This window comes from Thamnophis sirtalis, unplaced genomic scaffold (assembly GCF_051295495.1).
Source record: "Thamnophis sirtalis isolate CommonGarterSnake01/CBP01778 unplaced genomic scaffold, rThaSir2_p1.2 scaffold_7, whole genome shotgun sequence".
NCBI classification, from domain to species: domain Eukaryota; kingdom Metazoa; phylum Chordata; class Lepidosauria; order Squamata; family Natricidae; genus Thamnophis; species Thamnophis sirtalis.
In genome coordinates this window covers 61231564-61250766 of record NW_028261387.1, presented here as the reverse complement: position 1 = coordinate 61250766, position 19203 = coordinate 61231564, and the positions used below count along the sequence as shown (strand labels likewise).

Below are 19203 nucleotides of genomic sequence, written 5' to 3'. Positions count from 1 at the left end.
CATGGGATGAGGTAGCATCAGAGGGCTGCTTACATCCGGTTATATATTTCAGCTCTCTGCCAAACAGGAAATGGCTTAGAAGTGCTGAACCAGTGCTTGAAAGCTGTTAAGGTTTGATATAAAAGAATAGATTTGGTTTGAATGCATCCAAATCAGTATAACTTTGGGTCCATGGGTCAGATGTTTCTGTAGTAGTATGATCTTTGGCTCTGGACAGGGTTATACTCTCCCAGTTAAAGGTCATCCACAACTTGGGAATCTTCCTGCACTTGAAGCTTCTGCTCAAGGAACAGATAAAAGCTGTGGGTAACAGGACTGTTGTATAATTAATTACCTCTGCTCCATTAACTGCAACCATTCCTGGATCAGAAGCCCTTTTTGCAATCATTCATACCATAATCACTTCCTGTTTGAATTACTGTGTCTAGTAATACGCTCTATATGGGAATGCCCTTGAAAAGCATTGAGAAGTTGATTTAAAATGAGTATGAATGCCCAGATAGCAATGTATGTCTCCCATTTACTCAGCTGATCCCCTTACTGTAGAAGCTATATTGATTGCCAGTTGGGTTCCAGTTGTGATTCAAGGTTGTGGTTGTCACCTTTATGACTCTACATGGCTCTGAATGTGTTTTATCTGTGGGGTTGCTGCCTCTTCCTATATTCATCTAACTATCTGATGGGATGAAAAGATTCACTTCTCCCCAAGACATCATCTATCTGAAAATGCCATTGGGCATTGCCTCTATGCATTAGCATTCCTTCCCTAGGAGGCTCCATTCTGCTTATTTCCTCCTGGTTTCAGGAAAGTCTTGACTTTGGTCTCTAGCCCAGGAGAAGGCATGTTCTGCATATTGGAATACAATGGTAGACACATGGATTGGTTTTTGTTGGGTTTTTTAAATCCATTATCTTGTTTAAATTTGCATTTTTTTCCGATTGGGATTATTTATTTTTATTAAAATTGTTTTTTTAATGATTTGTTATCTATACAGAGCTGTAGTAAATAACTGAATTCTATGTGGTTTTGATAAAGGCCATTTGGGCAATTTCTCAGTAGAGATTTTAACTGGTTGATCCTAAAGCAGTTTCATATATTCCAAGAGTAAAATGAGACGTGCTTAAGTCCCTCTTGGTTTATTTTTGAATTTCTCATTTATTTTGTTTACAGGATGCCAAACTGGGGTGGAGGCAAGAAGTGTGGCGTATGCCAGAAAACAGTGTATTTTGCAGAGGAAGTACAATGTGAAGGCAACAGTTTCCACAAATCCTGCTTTTTGTGCAGTAAGTATTCAAGTCCAAAGTTTTATGTAAAAGTTTTGGGGGTTTTCCCACACCAATACGCTGTACCCAACTTACTCTTACCAGTGTTGTATATCAACAGTTTCCTTCAGCTGCCAATGACGAGTAAGTTACAATGGGCTTTGCACTGTGCCATCACAGAACAATCTTTGTTTTGATTTACTGCAAAATCAGTTGGAAGAAAAAAATGGAAAGAAAACTGTTGAAAAACAGATTTTTTTATCAGCATATTTTTACCAAAGATATTTATAGTTACCTAGCACTTTTCTTAACTAACATATTGCTTTACCTTCAAATTCTTCGCTTCTGGATTTAAGGATTGTTAGATTTCTTGGACGTTGATGGGTTGAAATAGAACAAACTGATCTATTTTCATAGGAAGTTATAATATGAAACTTAAATAGTATACTAACAAAGGAAGAAGAGAGAGAAAAAAGTTAAAAGATTATAAGACTCCATCTCCTCCAGCTAGAAAAAAAAATAACTCGTGTATTTTTTTTTTATATAGGTACATAAAAGTAATTTTTCAGCCTAGAATTACTTAATCACTTTTTCCATTGTGTTAATAAAAAGCTAGGTTAAAGATTACAGTTTCTTCAATACAGTATTTTAAAAATCTAGAGAAATCATTTCTAACTATTCAAACTTATCTTTTTTGGCTCTAATCTCTATTACTCCAAACCTCTTCCTAAATCAGTAAAATGCATTAACATATTTGGAAAAAAAAATTTCCAAAACCAAGCCTTTGTCCACCTGGGATTAATGGAAAAACATTAATTTGGCTAAATTAATGCTTTTTCCAGTATCTCATTTAACTTTTGGCTAAAAGAAAAGCCAATCCCCAGCCACGTTATCAGAGGGGTTAAGTAATAATTTTCTATTTATGCACATATTGCCTTTTCCCTTTAAAAAAAATCACTGTATTCCACAAAATAAGTCAAAATATAAGCCCATGGCAAAGTTAAAAATCTGGAAAATTAACTTCTCTGTTACAATTTAAATAGAGAAAACATATAGATCTCTTTAGTTTCACTTGGAAAACTAACACAGTCATTTCAATATAAATGTTCATGGGATGGAAGAATTTAGAACAAATGTTTCCTGAATTATAAGTATGATTGAGACTGGCTGAAATAGCCGAGGAAAAGACATATGAAATCTATAGACATCATCTTTAAACATTAATGATATTCAAAAAGCAGTTCTGAAGACAATTCAAACTTTGTGTGCACAACATCTACAATGGGTTTACTCGTCACTCTAAGCCAACATTAGTTTTAAGTCACATTATAACTTACCATGATGTATAAACTCTACTTCTGTGTGCATGTGTATTGAAACACATGGTCTCATCTTCAGGTGAGGATGGTGTTCCATTGAGTAGGGCTAGCAATAGAAAAGGCACAATTGCTGTGTTCCACTGGTAAGATTTTTAATAGTTGCGACCAAGAGCAAATTCCTCTGCTGCACCCAATAAAGCAAGTAGAGAACTTTAGGAGATGTGAATGTATAATGAATCTGAGGGAATACAAGTATCCAGACCCACCATGCCAAGTGGTCACACATGCCCTCCCTCTCTGGTCCCTTCCCCTTTATATATTTATGTACATAAATAAAGGTTATTGCTCTTGTTCTCTTAACTTTCTAATGCAAGCAGAAATAGATGAGTCTTACTAGAAGATCAAATGATCATTTGTAGATGGCTTTTGGAATTAATGAAAGATTATATAACAATCAGTTGAAATTGAATATATTACATTACATTGTAATATTATATTACACCAAGCTATGCTGTAGGTTGGCTGTTTCTGGTCAGGAGGTTTCTGACTAAAGGAAACAGAGAACCGCCTACTTAGATCAAATGTTAATCCCTACTTGCCTTTCCATGGGAAAAACAAATTAGAAAGCTGTATGTCCTAGGTAATGCCCAAATTTCAAATTAAGAATTTTACAACTAGTTTTAGATATCCAAGTCTGTTGTCAAATTAAAGGTGCATTACCGGTAGTTGTCTGAAACAAAACAAAATAAAAATCCTAACGATTCATTGAAATATATTTCAGGGTTTTTTTCATGTATTCTGTGTAAAATTATTTCATGTTAGCATCTGATCTCACTACTCTAGATATTGTTGTGATTCTGATCTACTCAATAATGGACTTGTAGATTTTATATCTCCAGAGCCACTTCCCTCCCCCAGTGAAGCTGGGAATCTGACATACAGCCTCTGCAGCCAGCTTATGTTTTTAATAGAAAGCTTTTTGTTCTTATTCACAGCTCCATTATTGCATCCAGGGTTGGTTTGAATTCATGCCAATCAGCTGACCTTTTGTTCTGCCTTAGGAATCTCATGTATCCTAAGACTTGTTTTGCTTGTTGCATAAGCTAAATGGTAGCTGGTAGGAGGAAATATAACAAATAGTATGCATGACCTGGAGTTCCCTCAAAACATTAAAGGAATTGATCTTCTTACGGTTGACTTATCACAGTAGCGGGAAGCCATGTTTTTTCCCAGAAGTGGATAATTGTAGCAAAGATACTGCCCTTGGAGCCTCTTGACTTTTTAAAGAAATCTTAGCCCTAACATCTATGGATGTGAAAGTTGTCTCTAATATGATGTAATATTTTATTCCATTCAGATCGTTGTTGCAATACAATTCACAGTACTAATTTAGGGGGGGAAATCAGTATTTTAATCTTAATGGTTGATTCAGATTGGCTCAGTTCAGAAAATCAGTTTGTATCTAATTTGATTCAACATTTGCATAAATTAACAGGCCAGTTCATGTTTTTAAATAGTTTTATTATAGCACTAACACTTAGACCTATATACTACTTCACAGTGCTTTACAGTCTTCAGCAGTTTCCAGAGTCAGCATATTGCCCCCAACAATTTGAGTCCTCATTTTGCCGACCTTGGAAGGATGGAAGGCTGAATCAACCTTGAACTGCTCAGAATCCAACTCCTGAGCAGTGAGTTAGCCTCCTCCTCCTCCTCCTCCTCCTCCTCCTCCTCCTCCTCCTCCTCCTCCTCCTCCTCCTCCTCCTCCTCCTCCTCTTTCTTCTTCTTCTGCCATATTTATAATCAGACATTAGCAATCATGTTGGTGATCCTATTTTTATCAACAGCCACACGAAAAGGTGCTGCTGAGTTTTGTCCAAACCACTCCCTTAGATTTTGAAGCCATGGTGTTTTTCTTCTGCCTTGATCTTCTTTGCCTTCAATCTTTCTCTGAAGGACTAAGTGAAGTAAGGCATATTTTTTCGGGTATTGCTTTACATGTCCGAAATATTCTAACTTTTGCTTTTTAATGGTTTTGATAATATTCCTTGGCTTTCCCAGGTGGCTTACCACCTCCTCATTTCTGATTTTGTCAATCCAGCTTATACGTTACCACAGTCTGTAAATCCACATTTCAAATGCTGCTAGTTTCTTCAAGTGGCTTTCTGTCAGAGGCCAACTGTCCAATCCATAGAGCAGGATAGAAAAGATGTAACATCTGACAAGCCTCGTTTTCAGTCTAGGCTTATGTCGTGCCTGCAGAAGACCTTTTTGATTTTGAAGAATGCTGTGAGCGAGCCTGCAGTATTGCATTCTAACCATTGCATTATCATGGCTCATATAAGTTACAATTACGGACAAAAACTAACACAAAGTAAAAATAAATAAACAGCGCAGAAAAAAAATAAGACTATAGTAAAGAAAAAGAAAATAAATATATAAAGAAATGACTTCCCCCTCGTTACAAGCATAAACAATGTTAACAACCTTCTGTTTTTTTCCCCCTGCCATTCAATCATGACTGATTCTTAGAGACCGCCTAGAAAAGTCCCTGTGGTTGAGTCTTTTTATTTACCACATATGTATTTTACTTCTGTATTTTCTTTTGTGTATTTTACCCTGGAATTAGATCCTGTATTTTATTTTTGTTTTATATGTTTGATATGGTCATAAGACTAATCAATTAATACGCTATCTATACTATAATCTATATTACAGATTATATCTAGTAAACTATCTAGACCCCCTACGACCCCATGGATCATCATTTCAGATATATTCACTAGTGCAGAGAGACAGGCAGAGATTGCATAGAATTACCTAAGCAATTAGGGATCTTCCCTGAAAGGTCCCAAATTGATTTTCTTCCTTCAAACTTCCCAAGAAAGAGAGTTTCCAATCCAAGCCTGCTGTGGTTCTCCTGGCATCAGCTGCAATTACATGGTCCCCATTGACCATAACTCCTTGTCAGCTTCCCCATTGATTTATGACTGCAGATACTATATTAGTATATTATTCCTAAAATCACATATTTAGGATTAAAGTCTGTCAGCTCATAAGCAAGAAGCTGCATTACCAAATGTATCACAGGAGTGAACTTAGATGAGATAAAATAAAATCATCATTCTTCCATTTATCATGAAACTTTTACCCCTCTTACATTCAAATACCTAAAATATATCAGAGAGTAGCAAAAAAAACCAAAAAAAACCCCAACCCTATAAATCCCCCAAAAGTAAATTACAGCTTTCATCAGTAAACTATCTAGAAAGTTTTGAAAACAGGAAGTTCTTAAATCTTTTTTTTTAAATATTGTTTGTTGGTCCTGATCAGTCCTGATTAAACTTTTCTTTGACAAAAATGAAGAATGGATGATAATTTCTCTAGAAAAACAATTGAACTAGTAATGAATATTACTAGATTATTATTGCATTGATTATAGCAGAGAGAATTCTGGGCTCTGGCTATATCAACATAGACATTATATTTCTCTGGAAATGTAAATATGATACAGAATTGTCAAAGGGAGGACATCATTGTTTTATTTCTTTGTAGCTTGTTCTCAATACACATACACACACACATACAAAAAATATTGAAGATTTGATGACGAAAGAAGTGGATTAATATTTAGGTGAGGAGTAATAATTCATCATAAATTTGCAGAAACAGCTGGGTAAATTATTACTTTTCTAAGACGGGAATAAAGACTTTTGTGAAAATAATACAGACAGCTTTGGAAAAATAAGATAAACTATGATAAAAGCTGATGCCTTAAATATGGCTATTCCAGTGTAAGGCAAAGTTTTATCTTAAAATGCCAGTATTCAAGCCACAGTGATTTATAGGATCTCAAGGGAGGGCAATAAAAGAAGAATTAGCTGTTTCTTTATGAGAGGGGGAGTTCTTCTAAAGATCCTCCTTTCATGGCTAAATATTTTATTACTTCTCTCCCTGGTGGTTTTCTCAGCCAACCCTTTGCCAGCCCAGGGATACAAACACCATATTTGGTCAACAGGATGAGAAATTCAGCCTTCTTCTTTTCCATATATAGAGAGACTGCTCCTACTGTTGCCTCTACTGCATTCCTGAGAGAATATTTGGTTTTCTGTTTGCATTCCTTGAGAGTAAGACAATTTATTGTGGCTTAAAAGCAAACTCTGGCTATTAAAGGCTAGCTGCTATGGTCCATCACAAGAAGAAGAGAACTTAGGTTGCAGCCTATGCTACAGCCAAGTTCTTTTTCTTTTCTTTTCTCAGCCAATTGCTCTTCTAATCATGTTAATAAATGGACAGAATCCAACCTCTCTGGCCAACACACACACACACACACACACACACACACACACAAACACATACACACACAAAATCTATACTCTGTCTATATTAATATTTATGCCTGTAGTCTAGTTCCAAAATAGCCCTATGAACAGTTTGGTCTTCTGTTGCCTGAATTATAATAAAGCATATTTGAATTGAATTGAATTGAATTTATTGCATTTATATGCCGCCCTTTTCCCCAAAGGGGACTCAGGGCGGCTCACAATCCAAGTCAGGGAAGGGGGTACAGATAAGGGATAAAAAAGACGAACAGAACAATACACAATTTAAAAGCACACAACAACCATACCATTTGAGGGGGGGGGGGCAGAAGCTCTTTAGCCCCAGGCCTGTCGGAACAGCCAGGTTTTAAGGGCTTTGCGGAAGGCCTGGAGGGTGGTGAGGGTACGAATCTCCATGGGGAGCTCGTTCCAGAGGGTCGGAGCAGCCACAGAGAAGGCTCTCCTCCGGGTAGTCGCCAGTCGGCATTGGCCGGCGGATGGAATTCGGAGGAGGCCTAATCTGTGGGATCTAATCGGTCTATTGGAGGTAATTGGCAGCAGGCGGTCTCTCAAGTACCCAGGTCCAATACCATGAAGGGCTTTATAAGTGACGACTAGCGCCTTGAAGCGTATCTGAAGACCAATAGGCAGCCAGTGCAGCTCGCGGAGGATAGGTGTTACGTGGGTGAACCGAGATGCACCCACGATCGCTTGCGCGGCTGCATTCTGGACAAGCTGAAGTCTCTGAATGCTCTTCAAGGGCTGCTCCATGTAGAGCACATTGCAGTAGTCCAGTCACAAGGGCACGAGTGACTGTTGTGAGGGCCTCCCGGTTCAGGTAGGGACGCAACTGGTGCACCAGGCGAACCTGGGCAAATGCCCCCCTGGTCACAGCCGACAAATGGTGTTCGAAAGTCAGCTGTGGGTACACCATTAGCCACTATGAAGGCTTTTAGCTTCAGATGCTATCAATTACTGTCATGAATTGTGGCTTTAGTGTTGAGTTTTTACAGTATCTCAATCTATGTTGATGGGGGTGGTGGGGAGAAGATGCTTTAGTAGCTGGCTGATGGCTCTCAGCATCTCTGCTGGAATGGGCTCAGCTTCTCCTTTTAATTTGTCTGCTGTTGACTTACCTGAATCTATGGCTTCTCCTCCTTAGTCATCTGCTAAGCTGCACTTTACTCTGATGGCTGCTCCACTTCTCTGCTTCCCCTGCATGAAAATTGCTTTCCATTGATACCTGGATAAGCAGTTGTAACCAGCTATAACCAGGCACTGATAATGTTACCTAGTTAGGGTAATGAAATGTCTGCAAAAAAAAAAAAAAAAAGGTCAGAGAGCACCAAGGACCCTTACAACAAGCATGTCCAGGTGCTCTTTGGGCCACTTAAAGTCCCAGGAAGAAAAAACAAAGGAAAGACAGACCTCATGCTGGCCACTCCAAGGCAGATTTAACAATTTTTAAGGAAAATCAAGCAACGTATTACTACTAGTAATTGTAGAAATCTAAGTATACTGCAAATAGAATGCAATGGAATTGGCCTGAAAAATACTGAGATACAGAAAACTGAATTATATAGGCAATTGAGTAATAAATACAACAGATGCCTTCATGAGTGGTCCAAATTTTGTCTAGAAAAAAGAAAAATTCAAATGTGGATTGGCCACTCTCACACTTGAGCCCTTTTCCTTTGATGGATATCAGTTTGATTGTCTTGGTGGTTTAAATAATGTGGTATTTCTTTGGTATCTACTATTCTTTTCCTTTGAGTATCTTGCCTGGTGGCCCCAATTCTCTATTTCCTACTTGATTTTTTAAAAAAACTCAACTGCACAATCCATGTTTGTGATCAAAATAATTCCTATTAATATGATGTTATATCACTTCCTGTGTGTTTTTTCTAGACATTATATATGGGACAGTTTATGATAGGATAAAAAGGTAGCAAATCCAGTAGCATTGTTTTTTCAAAATAATAAATTTTATTAAGAGGCGTAAGCTGTTGAAAGACTCCTGATTTTCTGCTTTTTCTGTATTTCTATTTGTGAGTGGAATCTCAGAAATAAAATAATACAGTTTATGGCTGACCAAATTGCTCAAGTTAAATAGGTCTTTACTGATCCATACTTGCAGCTTCTTTGCTCTGTGCTAATTCTCCAATTAGATTCTTTTATCTTTGCCATGTTAAAGAAAATGTGTGAGAGAAAAATATTAATTTACTCTCTCTTTGGAGCTTTGCCCTCCAAAAAAATATAGAGGTGCATTTAAAAAAAGAAAACAGAGCTATAGAAGATCCTGATAGAGCAGCCTTTTATCCAAATAGGTTTCCTTGGTTGTACTGTAGACCAACATCATAAAAGGCACTAGATTGGAAAAGATGGTAATAGATCTTCCATTCTGAAACTTGTTTACCCTATATAATGTACTATTTAATGGTATTGCATGGTTCCACAAATATCCTAGTTGCCTATATTACAAATCAGGCCTAATACTTAAGCTTATAAAGGTGACATTTTTTTTTATTTTTGTCCTTCCCAAATGACTGTAGTGGTTTGCAAGAAGAACTTGGATAGCACTACGGTGGCTGTGCATGGAGAAGAGATCTACTGCAAGTCATGCTATGGGAAGAAATATGGACCGAAAGGCTATGGCTATGGACAAGGAGCTGGGACCTTAAGCATGGACAAGGGTGAAGCATTGGGGATCAAACCTGAAGAGTGAGTTGTACTAATGAGAAATCTGCAATGTGTGATTGCTTAATATATTGATTTGAATTCATATCGTTATTCAAATATTGCGGTTACAAAGAATGTAGATGTTGCCTAGATAAAAATCCAATTTGCAGCGAAGTAAGCTATTAAATGTCTTCCGTTATGAAACATATTCCTAGCGTCAGACCTGGAAACAATCTTTTACATTGGGCCTTCAGGCCTGCCACATTTTTTACTGGGGGGAAATGGGAGCAATAGCAGCAATATAGCAATAGCAGTAGACTTATATACCGCTTCATAGGCCTTTCAGGCCTCTCTAAGCGGTTTACAGAGAGTCAGCATATTGCCCCCAACAATCTGGGTCCTCATTTTACCCACCTCGGAAGGATGGAAGGCTGAGTCAACCCTGAGCCGGTGAGATTTGAACCGCTGACCTGCTGATCTAGCAGTAGCCTGCAGTGCTGCTTTTAACCACTGCGCCACCTTGGCTCTTTAACCACTGCTTGGCTCTTTAACCACTGCTCCACCTTGGGAGGGGGGAATTATATGGAGTATGGGTAATATATAGTTAAAATAACATTCCTTTCTCAGAGAGTCAAGGACACCTTGTCCTGCAGCTATGATGGTGTGACTGGGAGGCATCTCCAGTTTTGGATGGTGCCTGATTGGATCCTGTGATGGACATGTGGGTGCTGGGCAGAGACTTAAACTTTCATTTGGGCGGGGAAACCTGGAAACTTTCAGTTTTGGGTTTTCCGAGATGTGCCAATATGACATCTCTAATAAAATGGAACTTTGAGGAAACTCAAGCCTCGGAGTCTTCTTTCATTGGGGGTATTACTTGGAACCTTGATGCATAGGTCTCAAATGCAATTCATTCTAAACCTAATTATGACCTATTTATATCAAATGCTAGATTTTTATTGAACTATGGCGTGAAAGTTGATTTTTTTTAGGTGGGTGAAAGAAGGTTGGTAAATTGTATATCCAGCATTCTTTAGGTCCCTTACAAGTCTCTGTTCAAAATTACATGCTTTTACTTAGGGGAAATAAGAATAGCTAGAAAAAAAGGGACTGCCGGAAAATGTTTGTCCAGTACTGGTATTCATGCCCTGAGATTTTGGAGTGAAAAGCAGAGCAGCTTATTAGGTAGCAAAGGCAGGAGTTACAACGGTTTTTTAAAGAGCCAATTAGATGTTCAGAGTAAAAGCTTGGAGGTGTCTTTGATCAGTAATTTTTCTACAGTAAAATACCTATAGCAAATGAATTTGAAGGCTATAAAGTTGAAAATTATGCATTTTCATAACTTTATTAAGAATTACAATAGTTAAAAACAAATACAAATTAAACTGAGAAAAAGAGGAGAGAATGGAAAGGGAAAGAAGAAAAGCAGTCTGTTTTGTAAGACATTGTCAATTTTTTTTCATCTTGAATATTTATTAATCCATCACCATAGTGATAACAATATTGGGAACATAAGCAAATTCAGTAGTCTTATAGTGTTTAACACTGATTTCAAAATTGTCAAGTCTTACGGCTTTCTCACTTATCTTACACTCTAAATAAAAATAAAAAATAATAACCAGCCTGATTTTTTTATGTATTTGTGCCTAGGATACTGACGATTTCTTTCTCCCCACCCCAATATTTCCTCTCTCATATTCTCTCAACATACACGGACATGGGACTATGAAATGACTCTTTTCTTGCTTTGGCCCCACAGATCTCATGCCCATTTCCCAACCAACAATCCTAATGCATCCAAGATTGCCCAAAAGGTGGGTGGATCTGATGGCTGCCCTCGCTGTGGGCAGGCTGTCTATGCTGCAGAGAAGGTGGTTGGAGCTGGAAAGGTAAGAACGAGTAGATAGCAAATATGAGCATACTAATTTAGGCTAAATTGGGCTTTTTCTTTTTGAGCCTATAAAAGTCTGTGTTACATTTTAAATTAATTCTGCTAGCTATACTTGTGTAATAAATTCATAAGTGAATAGGTTTGTAGGAAAGAATAGAATACTCTTCCTTGAAATTCTATGCTTCAGGGTGTCTAAAACGGAGAATGTAGTGTCTCTCCTGATATTCTTAATGCACAACTCCCGCTATTCTTCATCACTGCTTACTAGGGATTTTATTCATTAATACTCAGGATAACTCAATTTCCTATCATTGCGATAAATGCTAGCAGTACAATTGAAGCTAAATGACTTTCCAAGGCTATAATTATTATAAAGAAAGATGATTGGTGCATGCATTTGAGAATAAAAATGCTAGAATCAAGAAATAATCACTTGTTACATATATGTTAGGAATATAATCTAACGGTTGGCTTGGCAATATATAAATCGTACCCGCTCTCCCAACGGGGAGCTTACTTAACAGATACTATTGTGCATTATCTGCAAATTTGATGTTGCAAGTAAGTTCTGCAAATTTAAAAAAAAACATGCAGAATCCCCCTTCTTTCGGAGAAAATATTACCATGGTCTTTCAGAGAATATTTTTATACAGACTAATGTAAGAAATGGGAAGCTGATAGAATGGCTATTGGCCTTTATACATCAATTTTATGGAGGGCAATGCTTTTCCAGTCACGCTCATCTAGGATGTCAAAGGTCCCTTTGAAGTTAGTTCACTTTCATACTAACAATATGTCTTCTGCATTATGCTCAGTCATGGCACAAGGCCTGCTTCCGATGTGCAAAATGTGGCAAAGGCCTGGAGTCTACAACTTTGGCTGATAAAGATGGAGAAATCTATTGCAAGGGTAAGAGCTGATGTCTCCCTTATGTTCATAACCTATGGTGTGTAATGATTAGTTGCTAGTCAGGTATCAGATGGATGCTAATGCAGGAGATGTTCTCTTGTGTAAAAATGTTGCAAAATCTACAAAAACTGTTTATGCAATGAGTTATGATTTAGAGGTTCAGGAGAGTGACAAGCAGAGGCCTTACATGTCTCTTGTAACACACGTTTACTTGTTTGATTGCAATTTGATTATGGAACAGCATGCCTCAGGTTACCTACTTGAGAGATGTTTTCTAATGATGCTTGATTGCATTTGGGTATAGGATACTATACCAAGCTACAGTTCTTTTGATTGCTCCATTTCTGCACTTGCCAATGGGAATGGCTAAACAAGCTAGATTAATAGTGGTCAACACTGATCAAACCTCTACTATGTTTTCTCAAAAGAGCATGACAGGTCAGGTGGGGGGCAAAGTATGTAATGGAAAATGTAGTCAAGTCTTGAAGCCGGAAGCTGGAAAACAGAAAGCTCTTGTTTTCTAAGCACATGTGTTCACTGATAACTCTGTAAACATGTTTACTATTTATGGCTCTTTCTGAGCTCAGAGCTGTGATTCTAGCTGATTGATTCTTCTGCTGCTTCTCTCTAACAGGTTGCTATGCCAAGAACTTTGGACCTAAAGGCTTTGGCTTTGGCCAGGGAGCAGGAGCCCTTGTCCATTCTCAGTGAAGAACTAGATCCCAGCAGCTTTGAAGCATCCTTCCCAGCCCTGAATGCTTCGCCAGCGCTGTGTTTATCCAATCCAATCCTTAGCAAGTATAAGGCTATCTCACCAGTTTTGTACGTATTAGTAATACAGTAACAACTTGCTGCTCCTTTTTGCTAGTTGGGCAATCTTTCCAGGAGCCTTGTTCCATGGGTCCTTTGAAACCATACAATGGCCCTCACTTCCCATGGCTCATATTAGAATAATGGCCTCCTTTAACATACATTCATGCTTTCAGTCTTTGTTGATGTTTCACACAGCAGCAGAGCACATAGCTGCTTTTGAATAACAAATACTGCAACAGTTGTCTTCCAAAAAAATATTTTCCCCAATCTGGACCAGCATAAATAATTATTTATGTTAGAATATATTTTTTGATACTAAATTACACAGTAACTATGACACTAAGTACTGTGGAAAATATAAGTGATTGTTATGTCCTAGGATGCAAAGCTGCAAATTAAGAAATTGCCTAGAGGCACAAGTAAAGCACATTCCTCAAATTTTAGAGGCAATATAAATAAAGTCTTAGCTCTTAAGTTGAACTAAATGTTGCATTTTCAACAGAAAATATATATTAATCAATAGTCACTAGTTGAGATGCTTTTGTACATTGGTTTGGTAGAATTCAGTTTGATTTTCAAAATATCGAAGACCAAATTTCCATTTTTTGAAGATCCGTATGCATCTATTTTTTTTAACGTTCCTAAAATGTTTCTGAATTTAGAGATGAACAGAATCCACAACTTTTCTAGATTTCATTTTTTTTAGAAAACTGGGATTATTGACGTCCTGTTTGTTGCTGCTTCATTTTTGCATTTTTCCACTTAGCTGAATAATTATTGGATTCATATATTACACTAAGCTGAAGTGTGGTGTGGTTAATTTTGGGTTGGTATGTTGTATAAACCCAACCATTACCATTTAGAAAACATGACCTGGTGTGATATATTAACCAAGCAAAATAGCTTGTTCACTTAAAAACAAACCATACCTTAGATTCAGTGCCTTAGAACGATGAGTGAATCCCTATTGGTAAAATTAAAAAGATTGGGTTGGAATTCCTTTCTTAAACTATGGAAAAGTAAGCATTGTAGATATCCTCATCTTTGGGACCAGAGTTGACAGTTCTAGTTCTTCCTCTTATTAAACATAGAAGACTCCTGCTTTCACAATCTCGTTTCAGTAGGGTGGATTTTTTAGGTTTTTTTAACCGAAAAACTGAAGTGTTACCCAGTTCATGGACTCATATTGCGCTAAATAATTTTATATGAGCCTAGTGCACATAGATTTCATTTATAATGCAGCCTCTTTAATGTTTAGTCCCCATTCAGTACTTAATATGGGATTAAATTAAAGTGCAGTAATTCTGTATGCACAACAAATGAAACTGTAGCAGTAGCAATTTATAATTTTGTTATTATTAAGGTTGTTCAGTGCTTTGAAAATAATTTAGGAAAGAAGCTTCTATTGTAACGTGTAGCTACAATAGTAGTAATTACAATTGTCCAAACATGACTTTCCAAAGATTTTTCTATGGTGGCAGAGAACAGCCATATGATCATAAGAAAATATATGATTACTTTAAAATGTATTAAACAGGCACTATCTTTATGCATCCATGTGCTTTGAAGTTTTCTTTTGAAACTGAATCCAATTGTTACAAATACCTGTTACAAATGTAAACTATGTTCAGAAAAACTTCTCTGTCTTCAATAAAGCAGTCAAAATGAACCTCGCGTGTCTTGCAAACTTCTATTTTTTCCAAATTTTATGGACTGTTGGAACACATTTATGAGAAGAGGCTCAGGGTTCCATGTCTCTCCAGCAGCAGGATAATCCTTTGAAAATAGAACAGTCAGGCCAAATTTAGTATGGTAGTAAAAGCTGACAAAAGGAGGCTAAAATTCCAAAATGGGTCAGATCCAGTTAGAACTGGGACGGGGTGGGGAGGGAATCACCAGAAGAATTCATTCATTCAGAGAAGCAGAGCCTCTTGATTCTGCTGAAGACTCCATCACAAAGTTCTGCCTTTTCTAATGCTTCCCTTCTAGTCACATAATTATTCCCACTTGCATAACCTGTTGGATCAACCATTAAGGACATGGAAACAGTTCCAGAAGCAGAATTTTGTATGCTTTTTTTTTTCATTAGAATTAGAATTATTTATTTGTTAGTGTACAACATATGTACAATGAGATTGGTTGAGCTCCCTCAGTGTAGGCTCCACCAATACACTACAATGCAATACAGTGAAGACAGAAAATCCCTAACCCAATAAATCATTTTAACAAACATCCAGTCCAATTGGACCAGTGTGAACATATTATACATTGCACCGATCCTACAAGTCCATTATACTACGTAGTTATGATGTTATTTCGCATTCAGGAGTCTGACAGCCCACGGATAGAAACTGTTCTTCTCCCTGTTTGTGGCTGGCTATGCTTCCATATCTTCTTCCTGATGGTAGGATGGTAAAGAAGTGCCATCCAGGGTGTGAGTCATCCCTCACACCCTTTAATTAATAAACATAAAGAAACCCACCTGTTTTAATCCATGGGGTGAGTGCCTAAAGATTTGTAGTCATATCTTACAGTCTGAGACCAGAGTCAAAAGTATGTATTTTTTCCCCCCCTTGCATTCTCTTCTATATCCATTCTCATGCCTGCCCAAGGGACTCAGAGTAGAGCATCTCATTCCAAGAGTCACTGCTGGAAATCATGTGATCCTCCAGTTTGATTTCAGGGGGCAAATTCTAATTGAGGGGAGAGAAAAAAGAATCTTCTGGAGTATTGGGGATTTTTCCACATGACCGCTCAAAGATATCAATAGGAGAAAAGGCCAATCTGAATGCTTGAGCCTTATGCTTACAGCTTCTGTGTCTGAATAAGACACAACTAAAGGTGGTTCTTTTCAGATGAAATTCATGCATTAAAACCAGTCCCTTTGTTTATTTAGAGCAAGTGGAGATAGTGGGGTCCTTCTGCAGTGTAATTTAAACACATTTTGTGCTATATTCATTTCCATTTTAGTTTTATAGTTTTGCCTATCCTGAAGTCTCGAGGCAAATATTTTTTTGTTCCTCAAGTCAAAAGAGTAGAATCTATTGGTATTTTTTTCTGTTCTGCTTTTATTTACTTAGCTGTTATTTTTCCATTTCTTTGAATCTGTTCTTAATTTTCTCCCTTGTTCCTATGGGCTAAAAACATCTCATCTCTCTCCTTTCAAGGCAGGCCAACCTCCCAGTATGACCCTAGTGGTTTAGAATATTCACATACACACACACACACAAACACACACACACAGAGAGAGAGAGAGAGAGAGAGAGAGAGAGAGAGAGAGAGAGAGAGAGAGAGAGAGAGAGAGAGAACAATATGTAATGTATATCTGATTTTACATGTATTGACTGCAGCGAGAATAGTATTTGCACAACAATGGAAAAGTGAAGAGATCCCAACAGATGAAGATGTGATTAGAAAAATATTAGAATGTGTAGAAATGGATAAGCTAACACTTACAAGTAAGGAAAAGAAAGAAATGAATTTTTTTTTTTTACTTGGGACTTATTTTATCAATGGCTAGCTGACAAAAACAAGAGCGAGAAACAGGAAAATATATGAAAGGATCAAAGATATAAGGAAGATACTTAGTTAAATAAATATCATGGTTATTACTGCTAATAATATTAATATAATTGATATTAATGCAATGAATATTGTTGTAAAACCTTTGATTATTTCCTAAAATGATTTGTACCCAGACAACACACCGTTCAATTGAAATTTGAATTTTTATACATTATAAAATAAAATAAAAACCTATTACAAAAAAAAAGAACAATATGGACAACAAATTAAATTAGAACCAAAAAAGAAAAAAATAACATAAAAATCTAACTGTAACGAGAAATGAAAATAGAACAAATGGAAAAATAGATTTAAAGAAAAATATAAAGACATAAAAAAGTTGCTTTGAATATTTTCCACTGCATTTATAAGTGCAACCGCATTTTCACCTCTCTGAAGTAACTGTGTGATTTTTTTTCCTTTGGTTTAGAATGATTTAGAATCACTTAAAGTCACTTGATACAAGATCATTGTGTTTTGAATATAAGCATTTTACATGCAAATTTGCATCCACACAGTTTTGCTGTCTGTTGTTTTTGTGCCCTTCCTGTACTCAAAAGGACTGCTGACCTCTACTGGCAGTATTCTGGATATTACATATAATATCTGTTTTCTAGGCAGGCACTGCACAGTCCCATTTCTGTATTCTCAAATAAAAATGCCTGATTTCCTATCCATGTGTGGGAAAGAAATAAACATTTAACAGAGTAATGTTTTAACTAAGTTGGCCAAATGTGTTGAATATTTCAGGTTGGGGTCTGTATTTAGTTCAAACAATATACGAGTCTTGGGAGCAAATCAGTCTATTTTTAAATCAAGTCTATTTAAAATAAGAACAGCTGTAACACCATTGCTCTGCTAAATGGATTAAATGGATAACAATACTTGTTTATAAGGCAGGCAGGCAGGCAGGAAGGAAGAATTAACTGGGGGGGGGGGGTAGGGGGAGAAGGGTTAAAGGAGGCAGCCAAACAGGATAAAAAGACAATCACTGAAAAAAGAAAAAAGAACTACTAGTATTCCATGTGGCAGTCATTCCATAAGAAAAAACTCAAGTTTTATTAAATTTGTTTAAAAAGATAAATCTTAAAATCTATATGACCTGTTCATGCAAAAAGTGTTAATTGTCCATAATCACTAAGTCCTTTGAAGAAATGAGACAATATCCTCCCTTATACAATGCTCTCAGTAAAATAATTATTATTATTTGGGTGAATAGCTGCAAGATGTTAAGGTGTAAATTTTAACACACAAAATAAAGTAGAAAAATATATTTGTTTCATTCACGTTCTGACTTTCATTTACTAGTTCAAGTCAACACTTTCTACTTTTCTGTGATAATAGCTATCTGATAATAGCTATCTGAACTGAGAAATGTCACTCACCCAAAACAACCCAGCAAACTTCTGTGGCTGAGAATCTCTATAGAGATTCTCAGCAGTGGTGAGATTTAAAGTTTTACTACTGGTTATTTGGGTGTGGCTTGGTGGGCGTGATGTGGCTTGGTGGGCATGGCTTGGTGGTCATGGCAGGGGAAGGATACTGCAAAATCCCCATTCCGTCCTGATCAGCTGAGGCATAGCTGATAGATGGGGTGGGGCCAGTCGAAGGTGACATTTACCAGTTCTCCAAATTACTCAAAGTTTTTAACCGGTTCTTCAGAACTGGTCAGAACCTGCTGAATGCCACCTCTGATTCTCAGTCATCCAGGTCATGGTTGTCCCAAAAGTGCTTTTTCAGGAGGCAACTGGACTTTCTTGTTTTTTCTTTGAAGATGTTTCACTTCTCCTCCAATAAGCTTCTTCAGCTCTGACAGGATAGGAATGGTGTGGGTGTAGGATTTCCAGAAAAAAAAGTTGCTGACTACAGGAACCAGGAGCACTACTCAGGTGACCCTGAGGACACAATAAACCTCCAAGTGCTTCAACAGCCCTCTAAAAGTATGCAAATGACCAGCTGTCTGCAAGGAATATAAATCCTTCCATTCCCCACCATCCAGTCAGAGCTGAAGAAGCTTTTTGGATGAGAAGCAAAACGTCTTTTAAAAAAACCTAATTCCAGTTGCCTCCTGAAAAAGCACCTTTGGGATATTCTGTGGCTGAGGATAGACCAGAATCTGGTCGTCCCAATTCTTATTCAACCCCCTAACCACTACATTGGCTTTTTCTGTCATAGCAGACCAAATAAACCACATTTTGCAGCAAATGGTTGTAAATTTGAGCCACATGGTTCGCTTAACATGATTGTACACTATATTGCCAAAAGTATTCGCTCACCCATCCAAATAATCAGAATCAGGTGTTCCAATCACTTCAATGGCCACAGGTGTATAAAACCAAGTACCTAGGCATGCAGACTGTTTTTACAAACATTTGTGAAAGAATGGGTTCGCTCTCAGGAGCTCAGTGAATTCCAGCATGGAACTGTGATAGGATGCCACCTG

General features: G+C 37.3%; 1 protein-coding gene across 2 annotated transcripts in view; it reads left to right on the top strand.

Moving 5' to 3' along the window:
* CSRP1 (cysteine and glycine rich protein 1) overlaps positions 1 to 14865 on the top strand; it is a 37676-nt gene extending 22811 nt beyond the window's left edge. For both annotated transcript variants that reach the window (XM_087720199.1, XM_014053938.2), the window contains 5 exons: positions 1172 to 1284; positions 9457 to 9625; positions 11343 to 11472; positions 12290 to 12383; positions 13018 to 14865. In XM_087720199.1, the coding sequence (XP_087576325.1) occupies positions 1172 to 1284; positions 9457 to 9625; positions 11343 to 11472; positions 12290 to 12383; positions 13018 to 13094 (583 nt within the window). In that variant the 3' untranslated portion in view covers positions 13095 to 14865. The remainder of the gene's footprint in view (positions 1 to 1171; positions 1285 to 9456; positions 9626 to 11342; positions 11473 to 12289; positions 12384 to 13017) is intronic.
* Positions 14866 to 19203: the final 4338 nt, after the last annotated feature.